Source organism: Mytilus californianus, unplaced genomic scaffold (assembly GCF_021869535.1).
Source record: "Mytilus californianus isolate M0D057914Y unplaced genomic scaffold, xbMytCali1.0.p SCAF_9, whole genome shotgun sequence".
Classification (NCBI taxonomy): Eukaryota; Metazoa; Mollusca; class Bivalvia; order Mytilida; family Mytilidae; genus Mytilus; species Mytilus californianus.
Window position 1 is genome coordinate 53,260,849 of NW_026262745.1, and position 12,498 is coordinate 53,273,346.

The window sequence follows — 12,498 nt, forward strand, 5'->3', positions numbered from 1 at the left end:
ATGCCACTGACCAGAAGTTGTTACATTTCAGTGTTCATCATTAGACCTCAGACAATATTATTTAATTATTGCATATTATATAAACACATTTTACACCCATTTAGAATGGAAAAAAACTTTAGTTCACAGATATAACTGATAATTGGTCTAACAAAAATTCTCCTAAAATATAACTCTAGAATAGAATAGAATATATAAAAGATGTACATTTTAAACCCATAATCTTTATAAAACATTTTTTTCATGTAGATCTACAAAGACAAAATTCTGTTTCTGAATCATTCATGCTTAATCAAAATGAAGTTTTTATGTGTATTCCAGAATACTACTCGATGCATCTAAGGAGATGTATGCCTTGAAACAATTATTTCTATCAAAGTATGACAAAACAGGGGTAAACATGCAATCAGGAAGCATTTTCCCCTGTAATGCTGGAATTTTTTTCACCAAAGCTTGGAATCAGTATTTTGTCTAATAATTATCTAGTCCAACATGTCCAAAACCCCTCACTTTATGTAGATATTTTTTACCACTTTTTTTTGGAAGCTAATTGTGTGTAGTATTCTAGTTTAAAAAAAGTTTTTTTTAAGCTGAATGTAATAATTGGCAACTTCTCTAGCATTATCCCTGATTTCTAGATAATTATAAGAATCTTTTTGAAATATTTCTATTAAATAGTGATTTACCAAAGAAGACATACATTCTGTAATACTTTCTCTCACTGTTTAGGTCCTGGATCTTGACAGGTGCAGTTATTCCAATGATTAATTATTTCCACGATATTTTTCATATTTACACATTTTACTATCGCATACGAATAAATTATTGGATATCATGCCCCAAAAACACTGTTATCCTTACTAAAATTGAGCGAAATGCCTTTTATCGCTCGTTTCTGATCAGCCCTCCATTGGACGAATTTTCATTCGAGTTATCTCCCTTTGGCCGATAGCCAATTTTGGACCTGTTGAACTGACACCTGGATAGTTTATCTGGCGACTTTTGGTAACAATAGGCATTTCCTTTTCATAATATCAAGAGGCATCATCCCTCTTAATCAAAATACGTTACCATTCCGTGCGTCATTTTAATTTACATTTATTTACTGAGAAGTGTCACGGCCGCTGCACATTTTTCTTCTTTGTCAATCAAATAATCAAGAAAAATTCTACTTTTTCATTCTTCAAAAATCACGTGACCAGAATAATAGAGTCGACACTATTATGAGATTTACTGTCCAGCTGAATGTAAGGACAAACTTCAAACCCAACAACACAAAAATCTTAAGACATCAAGTGGTAGACAAAAGGTCTTCAACAATAATTAAGTGTTTGTATAGTATGTTAAGGTCAAAATCACCTGGTCCAAATGGGTTTAAATAATATGTACATTTAATGTTATGAACAGTTTATAGTAAAAAGCATGTACAATGCCCATGTCGAGGTGTACTTTATTCCTCAAAACCTAACGTTATACAACATTGACCAAGTCTCTGTGCCTGAAATTAGTTTTGGCTATGTTACAAATAATTTAAACCTATCACCATGAACACAAACTAATAATGCAAATCTCAACATTTCAAAAGAAAAAAAATAGGGTATCCAGTTATTTCACAAAATCTGCACATGCACAGCAAAAAACACTAAAAGCAGCAAAACAGTGCTTTTTTTGCTATTCTCCATCTCAAAGTCACAGTGAGGCCTTCAACATGGAGCAAAAACTCTCACCTCGCTGCATCTTAAAGTTCACTTCACAATGGCGTGTTATAAAAAGATCGTTTTACAAAATTTAACTTATCCTGACAAAACAACCCTCATAAATTTATACTGTTGAAGTTTCATGTGTTTTGTTATTCTCATCAAAATGATCCAGACAATATTGTATTGACAAATTTTGAGAAATCTGGACCTGACCTAATCCCAGGGGTGTGGGAAAAGTAACATTCTTAAGCCTCAAGTGTTAACATACATCTTTCACTGTATGAGCGTCATTTGGACTGCTCAGTCCAGTCCTAGGACCACAATCTAGTTAACTTGGAAAGCGGACTTGGTCCTGGGACTGTTTTTATGTCTGCCGAAAAAGTTAACTTGGAGACAGGTCCGCTATTAATATAAGTTAACTTCGACACCAGTTCTGCCATATGTTAACACAAGTTAACTTTGATTTTGACAACTGATCGAACTAGACCTGATCTCAAGTTAACTTTTAGCCTGGTCTGCTCAACACTAAGTTAACGTGTAACCAGGACCGCTCTACATCGATTTTTAAAAATATTTTTTAATGTCTTATTTTCTTGGTATTAACATAGAAAAATAAAGTCAATTTAATACTTCCGTGATATAAACAAAATAAATACATGTAGCTCCGTGTTGAAGACCGTACTTTGACCTATAATGGTTTACTTTTATAAATTTTGGCTTGGATGGAGAGTTGTCTCATTGGCACTCATACCGCATTTTCTTATATCTATTTGTAAATAAAGTACGCATAAAACTTTGCTTGTTTGTATACAAATTTATCCGTGATCTGTCTTTCTATATATTAAAAAAACGATAATGGTTACAATGCTAACGAGCTCAATATATTTTCCAATACATAGCCGCATAGTTAATCAGAAATATTTTTATGTCGGGATAGAATGTATAATACAAATGACAGCAATATTGGAACACAATCACTACAAAAATTTACCTGCATAAATTTAGTGTGCCAGCATGTCCTCCTAATGTTCAATATATTGATACATAGCAAAATTTCAGTAGTTTTAATAACCCAGGCTGACTCGTATAGCACAATTATTTAATCATATCAACCAAAACTTACCATATTTGCACTTTATCATGTAAATCTATATAGTCGCATAATAGTTCAGTAATATTTTATGTCAGGATGTATTGTATAATACAAATGACAGCAATATTGGAACATAATGTGAATACAAAATTTTGTTCATAATTTAGATTGCCAGCATGTCCTCTTTTTAATCAAAATATTGTCTCGAAACAAAATTTCAGTAGTTTTGATACCTCAGGCTGACTCCTATAACAAAATTATTTGACCTCATCAGCCAAAACTGACCATATTTGCACTTTATTTTGTAAATCTATATAGCCGCATAGTAAATCAGCAACTATTGTTATGTCAGGATTTAATGTATGATACAAATGACAGCAATATTGGAACACAACAACAACAAATTTGTGTCCGCATAAATTTAGAGTGCCAGCATGTCCTCCTTTTGTTCAATATACATAATATATTGATACGTAACTAAATTTCAATAGTCTTGATACCCCTGGCTGACTTGTATAGCAAAATTATTAGACCGTATCAACCAAAACTGACCATATTTGCACTTTATTATGTAAATCTTTATAGCCGCATAATAATTCAGTAATATTTTGATGTCAGGATTTAATGTATAATACAAATGACAGTAATATTGGAACACAATGAATACAAAATTTTGTTCGCATACATTAAGAGTGCCAGCATGTCCTCCTGTTGTTCAATATATTGACATGTAACAAAATTTCAGTACTTTTGATACCTCAGGCTGACTGGTATAGCAAAATTTTGGCTGCATTATATCAGAAGTTTTTTTTATGTCAGGATGTATTGTATAATAATACAAAGACAGCAATATTGGAATGAATGCAATATCTTTTCCACATCAATTTAGATTGTCAGCATTTCATCTCTGTATTCATAATATTAGACCATCACTAAAATTAGTAGTTCAGGATGGTGTGTATAACAAAACTATTTGACAGCATCATCCAACACTGACATGTCTGATTTCATTTTTATTTTATAATGAAAAGTATAAGAAGTTCTTTTCTGGGAATAGTATACTGTTAGTACATTATGTCGGTTGATTGATTTTGTTTGTAGCTAAACCTCAATTGGCAACTATTTCATTCATGTGCACAACGAGTATATTTTTTGGAAGTCTCATATCATCATTTTTAATCGGTAAAGACAAATCTGAAGAATTTGACGAGGTTGTGGGTCCCACTAAAAAGCACCCGGGAGCGCCCGGGTGAAGAAAAAGCGCCCGGGGAAAAGAAAAGGCTCCCGGGGAAAATATATAGATATTGTATTGGCATGAGACAACTTTGTGTCGATGAAATAAATTATGCACATTGATTTTGTTTTCAATTTTAGACAAGTATTTTGCAAATTCAGATAATAGACATTTGTAATAAAGCACAAAATCAAGTATGAATGTTTCAATTTTAACAATAATATATGGATACTATTTATAAAGACAGATAATAATGGATCAGTTTATGCTGAAGGTTTATAAAATGTTAGACATCAAAAACGATATCAAAATGAAAATGCAAAAACAACATAAATTTCACAGATAAATATTAATTTTATAACTTGTCCACATAACATAAAAGGTTTTATCTGTTTCATTTGATGGTAAACATGTGGTATTCAGAGTAATAAACGCAAGATCACCAATGCCGTTAACTGGGGGATACACAATCCTAATATTGTTATAAAATATTATTATTAATTCTCCGGGGCGCTTTTTTCTTCCCCGGGCGCTTTTTCTTTTCCCGGACGCTCCCGGACTTTTAGTAGGACCGGAGATTGTTCATAATTATTCAACACCTTATGTATCTGGAGACTGTACGATTTTCGTTAGAATATTTTGTCGAAAAACAGAATCATAAATCCAAGGCAAACAAGGTGAATTACGATGAAATATCCATGTAATGCATAAAGTTAAATTTAGGAAGAGACTGTAAAAAATGGGGAACGAAGCAACGTCGACAATGATGTTGATATCCCATGACATAAAAATATTGTTCTGATGCGTTGAATAACCTTTCTATCCGCCTTCTAATTAAATAAAAACTTTCCTTTCTTTAACGATAGCTGTATGTGATCACAAGTGTGTAATTTTATAGCCATTGTTTAATGAATATAAGAGTATGAAATGAAAAAAAAAGATTTTTTTTTAATGTGTATAATATCGATAGAGTCTAACGAGTAAAGAAATTTGACAGACTGGGAAAAAAGAATAATGCGATTATTGTTTACATATTAAAAGCCCAGATCTGATATCAAAAGTCTTAAACACGGTAATCTGTCATAAAATGACCTGTTCCCAGGTCTGGTCAATAGCAGACTTGTCCACAGGTCTGGTCAGAAGCAGACCTGTCCACAGGTCTGGTCTGGAGAAGACCTGTCAACAGGTCTGGTCTGGGGCAGACCTGTCCTCAGGACTGGTCAAAAGCAGACTTGTTCACAGGTCTGGTCTAGAGCAGACCTGTCAATAGGTCTGCAGCATCCTAAAAAAGCAGACAGTAGGTCTGGTCTACCAACGACAAAGTTAACTTGTTTGTCTGCTTAAAATTTCCCAAGTTAACTTGAAAAGCAGTCAACAAGTCTGCTCAAAGTTAACTTTTGTACAGGTTAGGACCGCACCCATCTGTACCTGTACTGTTACATTCTTGAGGTAGGCTGTTATTTGTATCTCCTAGATATTCATATATATATATAAATTTTACGGATTTAAGAATATAATGGATTTTCTTGAGTTATGCAAAGTAAAGGAGTAAGGGCATTAAGGCCCGGTTTTGGCCCAACAAAATAAAATATTTGACAACTATTTCAAATTTTCACATATTGTATTGAAATGCATAGAGTCAGAAATATCATTGAAAAACATAATATATTTTTATCTGATGACGTCACAATTACGTCATATTAAGTACCGTTTTCATGAAAACGATAAAAACTACAGAATTTATACAAATTTCCATCGTCATTTTCATTCTGGAAACATCGTCCACATCTTCTTATATCTGTGACTAGTTTATTTTGATAAACTGGAACATGGACAACAGAACTGGGGTAGTAACATGACTTTACCATTCGTTGTGTATTAACGAGCAACATTTTACGTCACATCACAATTTGGTAAGGCCTTGCAGCCAGTGCAGGGACCTCCTATTATTTTTTTCTTAAAACTTCTCTGCTGTTGACCAACACAGCTCAGAAATATGACAAACTTGTCACGGAAGAAAGGACCGTCAACATGTCATTGAAATGAATAAAATCTGTTATTTCTTTGTGATTTACTTTTTCCATTTTCGTGCCTCACTGATGTCTTTCCTTACACAAAATTACAAAATGTGAACAACCAGTTATCTACTTTCTTATAAATCACACAGATATTCTGAATTCAGCACACTATGCATATACGAATATGTATATAAGCCTCCCAGTAATATCCCTTGATGATGGCATTCTTTTTTTGGGAAGTACAACATGTACAAGTTTAATTATTGTGATATGTTGAACATGTCAGGATTTGTCTTCAATAAAATGACTCCAGTATAAATTACAGTACAAATAAAGATTTGATAAATCATAAATAAAAGACAGATGAAAAAAAGTTTGAACAGAGTCAGATCTTTATTTTTAGGTGTAATTGAAAAAGAATGAAGATGATATCACATCATAATATTATATTGTTTGTGTTCATGCCCTGTTCAACTTCAACCAATCTTTCATTAGTTGTTCCATATATGGTTGTTCAATCTGCATCCAGTTTACTACATTAATTTCTATTCATGATGATTTAGTCCATTTTATTCTTACATTTGTTTAGCTGCATGTACCTGCATTTGTTGAGGATTGATATATTAGGTCAACATGGTAATTATTTTTTTTTGAATTCTTCATTATTACACATATTTAAGTATTTGTTATTAGAGGTGGCTGTATATGTCTCTGATGGTAGAATTTAGACTTTAAAAAGCTTTTTATTCTCATTATATAATTATTTTTCTCACCCCATGGCTCTGTTTTATGTTGTGATATTTTTTTTTTAATTTGATTACATAAATTAATGTCCACTAAAAGATAGTTTGTTCTAGGCATGAAACTAATTGTCACCTGGCCTATGTTTTCTACTATAAAACCAATGAATTTACTCTAATTGAACTCTGACAAATTTGTTATAACATGTTTGTGCTTTTGATGAAGTTTGGACCTAACTTATTTGTCTGTTGTATATGCAATTGTGTTGTTATGTGCGTTTGTAGACAATAAAAGTCTCAAGAAGCAACGACAATATTAGCACAAAAGCATGTAATAAATAATAGCCAGACTAATTAGCAATAGTAAAGAAATTGATGTTATTTTTCCCATCATTCTTCTATCTGTAATTCAAGAAATGAACACTGTTTGCGTAGGCATGACTAAAATGACAATAGAAGATATTTCAAATCAATAGCACAACTCATCTGTGATCGGTTTCCAGTCATTTGTTTACATTCTATAACGAAGAAAAGTTCAGAGTTTTCCTACATTTGAATTTGTGTCTTCAGGGATTGAAATCCGTAACACTTTATTAAGCAAACAGGTCGTTGGTGATACAGAGATAACGGTTGTCTACTACACAGACTTAGATAGGTTTTTTATTTTTAAATCCGAGTAACTATTTCATAAGAATGTATTTATAGATTATTGATGCTTTTTTCTCAGTTATACAATCTCAACAAAGGGCAACAGGCCTTAGAAGAGGTGTAGCCGAAAAACATCCTAGAGTTTTAAGACCATGTATAATCTACTTATCGCTGTTTATCTAGACAACCCGAATGTATTAGGATTTTGACGTCATGAATTAACTTTAAAAGAAACGTGTGTCTAGCATACAAACTTTTAATCCTGTTGTCTATGATGAGTTTATTAAAACGACTGAGAAAATCCCATATCAATAGAATAACATGATATGAAAAAATTTCACAAAAAGATTAGAAAAATGTTAGAAAATAGCAATAATTAATATTAATCATTTAAAACTAATCATCATACGGTTGGATGCAGATCAAGCATAACAAAACGTAAACGCACGTTACCTTTGCGTGCATATACTTAACGTGTTAGCTACAATTTGTGCCTTTATTAGTAAACGCGCGTTTACTATAATTACGTTAAAACAGTCAAAAAGGAAATATCTATTGTCTACTCGATTAAACGCGCGTTAATTCTGTGTCCGTTTAGTCAGTAGTAATCTTCACTTGTATGTGCACTCAATAAAAGTGTGTTTACTTTTCTGTCTATTTGTAAAATGCACTTTTTTCTTGATAGAATGATTTTAAATCTTAAAGTTTGAATATAAAACAATAAATTTTCTAACTAACTTTGTTTATTTTGATTCCGATATTATTTGTAAAACAGTTTTATGTTCTTTATTTTCAATGGCATATTCATATGTTACAAATGATAAATAAATAAGTATGGGTTACACTAAAGACTTGAACGTTGACCTGAAAAGACCCGAATAAAACTGAAGATAAACGACTAGATTTGTTCAAACTAAAATTCTTTTTTTTTTTTTTTATGGATTTTCTTCACGTACCAATCTTATTAAGGTACAGATCCATTTGTTATAACAAATAAAATATTTTAAATAAAAAAACTAATTTTATGATGCCAAAACCTGGTCCTGAACGGAGAAATAAAAAGACCTTAACGGACCTGCTCTACCCAAGATTCATAAAATTTCATTAACCGTTTTGCCTTTAGGGCCTGTTACATATCTCAGAGCTTTTAAATAATCGAGTAAAATTTGGAATTGTTTAATTTCTATTTTCCGTATCTTAATGATAAAAAGACTTACTTTTTCGCAAATAATATTTTGTTACAATCCTTGGTTCATTTTTTTTATAGACATCACTGACTTAGTTAATCTTTCATGTAGTGTTTTGTAATCTTTAAAACAAGCTTTTTCGAGATAAAGAAATAGAATCTGAAAACCATGCTTAATTATCTGTATTTTACTGATAAGTGAACTCATTATTTTTGTCAATCAACATTTCACTTTTTCATTGACAGCAGTAATCACAGGCGAGTGACCCTTTACAAATTTGTATTCAACTTTCTTATTTAAAAGACATTCATAAATGGATAAAGAACAGAGAGGATGGAAAAATGATCCATGGCATACACAGAACATTGACAATAACCCTACATTCAAATAGAACTTTACATGTCGTATACAGATATCGTTGTATAGATGTTCTTTGTTAAATAGTTTATTTTTCATTCATATTGAATACGTTTTCAGGATAAATATGAAGTATTTTGCAAAGAAACATATTCTACTAATTGCAGCACAGACGACATAGTTCATCAATTTGTAAGCAGTATTCAAGGAATTATTTTAATGTTTATTCGAATAATAATGTTTAGGTTTGAAGAGAATAACAGAGAAAACTCATCATTGCACAAAGAAAAAAAAGAACTGAAGTATACTCTCCAGGAAAAACTATCAGAATTGAAAACATTGGAAACAAGGTAGATATGAAAGTCTCTTTGTCTTCCCCAAGTATACAAAAAAAACATTCGGTCTTCCGGAACATCTGAGATCTATCTCGGTTTTGGTGGGGTTCGTGGTGCTCAACCTGTAGTTTTGTGTATTTTATACTGTTGTTTTTATTTCTGTCGTTTTTAACTGTCTAATCCATGGCATTGTAATTTTTCTTTTCGACATATGACTTTGATTTCTTTGATTTATGAAATAATTCATGTCAGCCGTAGATTTGTTTTCATTTAACCGTAGGTTGGTAATTAATACTCGATTAGTTTGTCCTGAGCGACAGCGAAGGGTAAAATACGAATATAAATGCCCAACCCATGGTTGAATGAAAACAAATCTACGGCTGCCATGAAAATAATTTCGATTATAATAAGACGAATTCGGTAATTTTGTTAACCGTGAAAAAGCCCTATATATACACAAGATACTGGCTGTTCCGTTTTACCCCCATCTGATAATATTAGTAATATTATATTATTCAATAATAAATTTTAGAAATGCACATTTTTCACCTGAAATATGTTGTTTTAATGTTATATTATTGCATTCTGAGGCGTTCAAGAAGCTTTAAGGATGTTTCAAAATAGCAAGCTTTTTAAAAGATCGTTATAAATTGATAGTATATAAATAAAGAAACTAAAAAAGCAGAAAAAAGTGAAGGGTCCGTGTGCTTGTTTTCGAGATATAAGCCATTGAAAACTTGGAAATAATTCTCTCTAGATTTTTCATACATTTAACATTGGCACCTTTTTTTTCAAAAACGATGAAAAACTAACAAGGATTTTATAAGATTTTCAAAGATGACATTTTAAACTATATGTATTCAAATTCTTGAAAGAAAAGTAGGGGCTAGTGGTCAAAATTTTTAATGGCACTACATGGATAAAACCAGAGGATTCCGAATATCTCGCAAACATTCAAAAACAAGAGGAGCGAACATCCTTAAAACCAATCTCCGGCGCAGAGCTCACATCCGTTCCGTACTTACTTCGTATCACTACACTAAATATGACAATCTCCGGCGCAGAGCTCACATCCGTTCCATACTTACTTCGTATCACTACACTAAATATGACAATCTCCGGCGCAGAGCTCACATCCGTTCCGTACTTACTTCGTATCACTACACTAAATGTGTCATTGAAGTGTAGTGTACTGAGTATACGAAACGGAAACGAGCGCTGTACGGAGATTGTCATTGTAGTGTAGTGTACTGAGTATACGGAACGGAAACGAGCGCTGTACGGAGATTGCCTTAAAACGCCCGGTGTTTACATTTGATGCCGGAAGCATACATATGACGTCACCTTGTTTAGTGGCCATGCAAAGACGATGACATCATTTCGCGGAATTTTCGTTTTATGAAATTTTACACCTAAAAATAAATTGAAATGGACCGATTTGTTTATTTTCCTTTAAAATAGAGATAACAATATTGTATCTGAATCTTGGACTACGTAAACTGTGGATTTTGATGTCGCAAACTGAGAATACCTGGTAGTATAAATAAGTTGGGCGTAACGCGGAACAGCCAGTTTTGTGTATTTATGCGCTTGTGCTAAAAGTAGATATACTGTGATTATACTGGTTGACGATATATCGGTCGTCATATTAGAATTTCCCCCCTATGTATCATTTTCGTTGCTTTCACATGACCATGATTTGAATAATTAACATCACAAAATAAAAAAAAAATTTTGTGAATTGATGTCCTTTATTTAAGTAAGAAAAGTATTAGATATATTTTTGTATGTGTTATCAGGTTACAATTTCATGAATATGTAAAATAATAATACATAATCTAATCAGAAGTCAATATTTTATTAACCATTCCGGATTACCTAAGATCACCCCCAGTTATTGATTGGGTCGTGTTGCTCAGTCTTTAGATTTCTTTGTTATGTTTTGTGTATTATATTTTGCCTGATTGCCTTTTTTTTCTTGTTTAGCCATGGCGTTGTCAGTTAATTTTCGACTTTTGAGTTTGAACATGTTGAATGTCCCTCTGGTATCTCTTTCGCCTTCCATTGTAAGTTTTGTCCATTCTTTTGCTTTTTCATATTTATGCTTCTGTTTGTAATATTACATTTACAAACAGTTAAAAAAGATGTTCAGAAACTAAAGGAGTAAAAGCAGCAGTTAGAATCAAAATATATACACAACGACAGAAGAATAAAGTTCTTAATAATGAATCTGAAATGTTAAGTGTATAGAAATAAGAAATTAAAGACTGGCTGTGGTAATATTCCTCCGTATGGTAATATCCACTGGTTAGTATCAATTAACTAGTCGGAAAAATTATAAATCGGGTAAGAATTGTTTAACAAATTCACATAATATAACAGTCAAACTAAATGTTTTGTGCAAAAGTATGTACCCATATTAAGATATTAGATGAAAGCTTTCGAAAATGATTTCTAAGAGGGACCTTCTAGATAGATTGATTAATAATTGATTGTTGGTTCTTAATCCCAGTTTCAACACTCTTGTCATTACATGTGGGCCATGTTGCATTATTTTTAAAAGCAAGAGTGCCAATAAAAAACCACCGACTTTCGGCAGGACATCTGACAGTCGTAGTCAATTAAGATCGGAGTTAAACGCACCTGCCACGTGCGGGGTTCGAACTCACACCCGTCTACAAGTATTGACAGGTTAGTGATAGCTGCATAAGAACTGTGTACATTTCTCAGCCCTACGACCTTTAAAAATGGACCTAAAAACACGGATTGCAAATAATGGAAAATATAGGATAATATTTATTAGTTCAATACAATAAATTGCTAAACCAACATGAAATAACCAGTATTAAAGTAACAATCATTTTCGTATTATATATATTTTTTTTTTTTTTTTTTCTAGTTAGAATAGCAAATAGCAATATTAATATAACTAACTTATTTGGGTTTATTATACCGTCTTATTCAACAAATGACTTTTTATCACTAAAACTAAATATTCCAAAAATGGAACTTTTCACAAAGTCGTTTTTGTCGAGTATATGTGTACAAAATACGTATTGTACACGATACCACATTCAACATGAAAAACGCTTTTTTTGGAGAACGGCATCTACATATTCTGCAAATCAACACAAAACACACTGACATTTGAAACAATTTTCTATTGAAATGCCTACATAGCAAAAA

At 32.1% G+C, this 12,498-nt stretch overlaps 2 protein-coding genes across 3 annotated transcripts in view; one reads left to right on the top strand and one right to left on the bottom strand.

Moving 5' to 3' along the window:
- LOC127714136 (interaptin-like) overlaps positions 1-12,498 on the top strand; it is a 38,619-nt gene that overhangs the window by 17,298 nt on the left and 8,823 nt on the right. The window contains exon 9 of one of the 2 annotated variants that reach the window (XM_052220134.1): positions 9,223-9,327. The exons of the other annotated variant lie outside the window; for it this stretch is intronic. Within the exon in view, the coding sequence (XP_052076094.1) occupies positions 9,223-9,327 (105 nt within the window). The remainder of the gene's footprint in view (positions 1-9,222; positions 9,328-12,498) is intronic. 2 annotated transcript variants of the gene reach the window in all.
- Positions 1,675-12,498, bottom strand: part of LOC127714137 (galactose-3-O-sulfotransferase 2-like) — an 85,462-nt gene continuing 74,638 nt past the window's right edge. Inside the window, exon 3 of the transcript XR_007987570.1 lies at positions 1,675-1,727. The gene's annotated coding sequence lies outside the window, so the exon portion shown is untranslated. The remainder of the gene's footprint in view (positions 1,728-12,498) is intronic.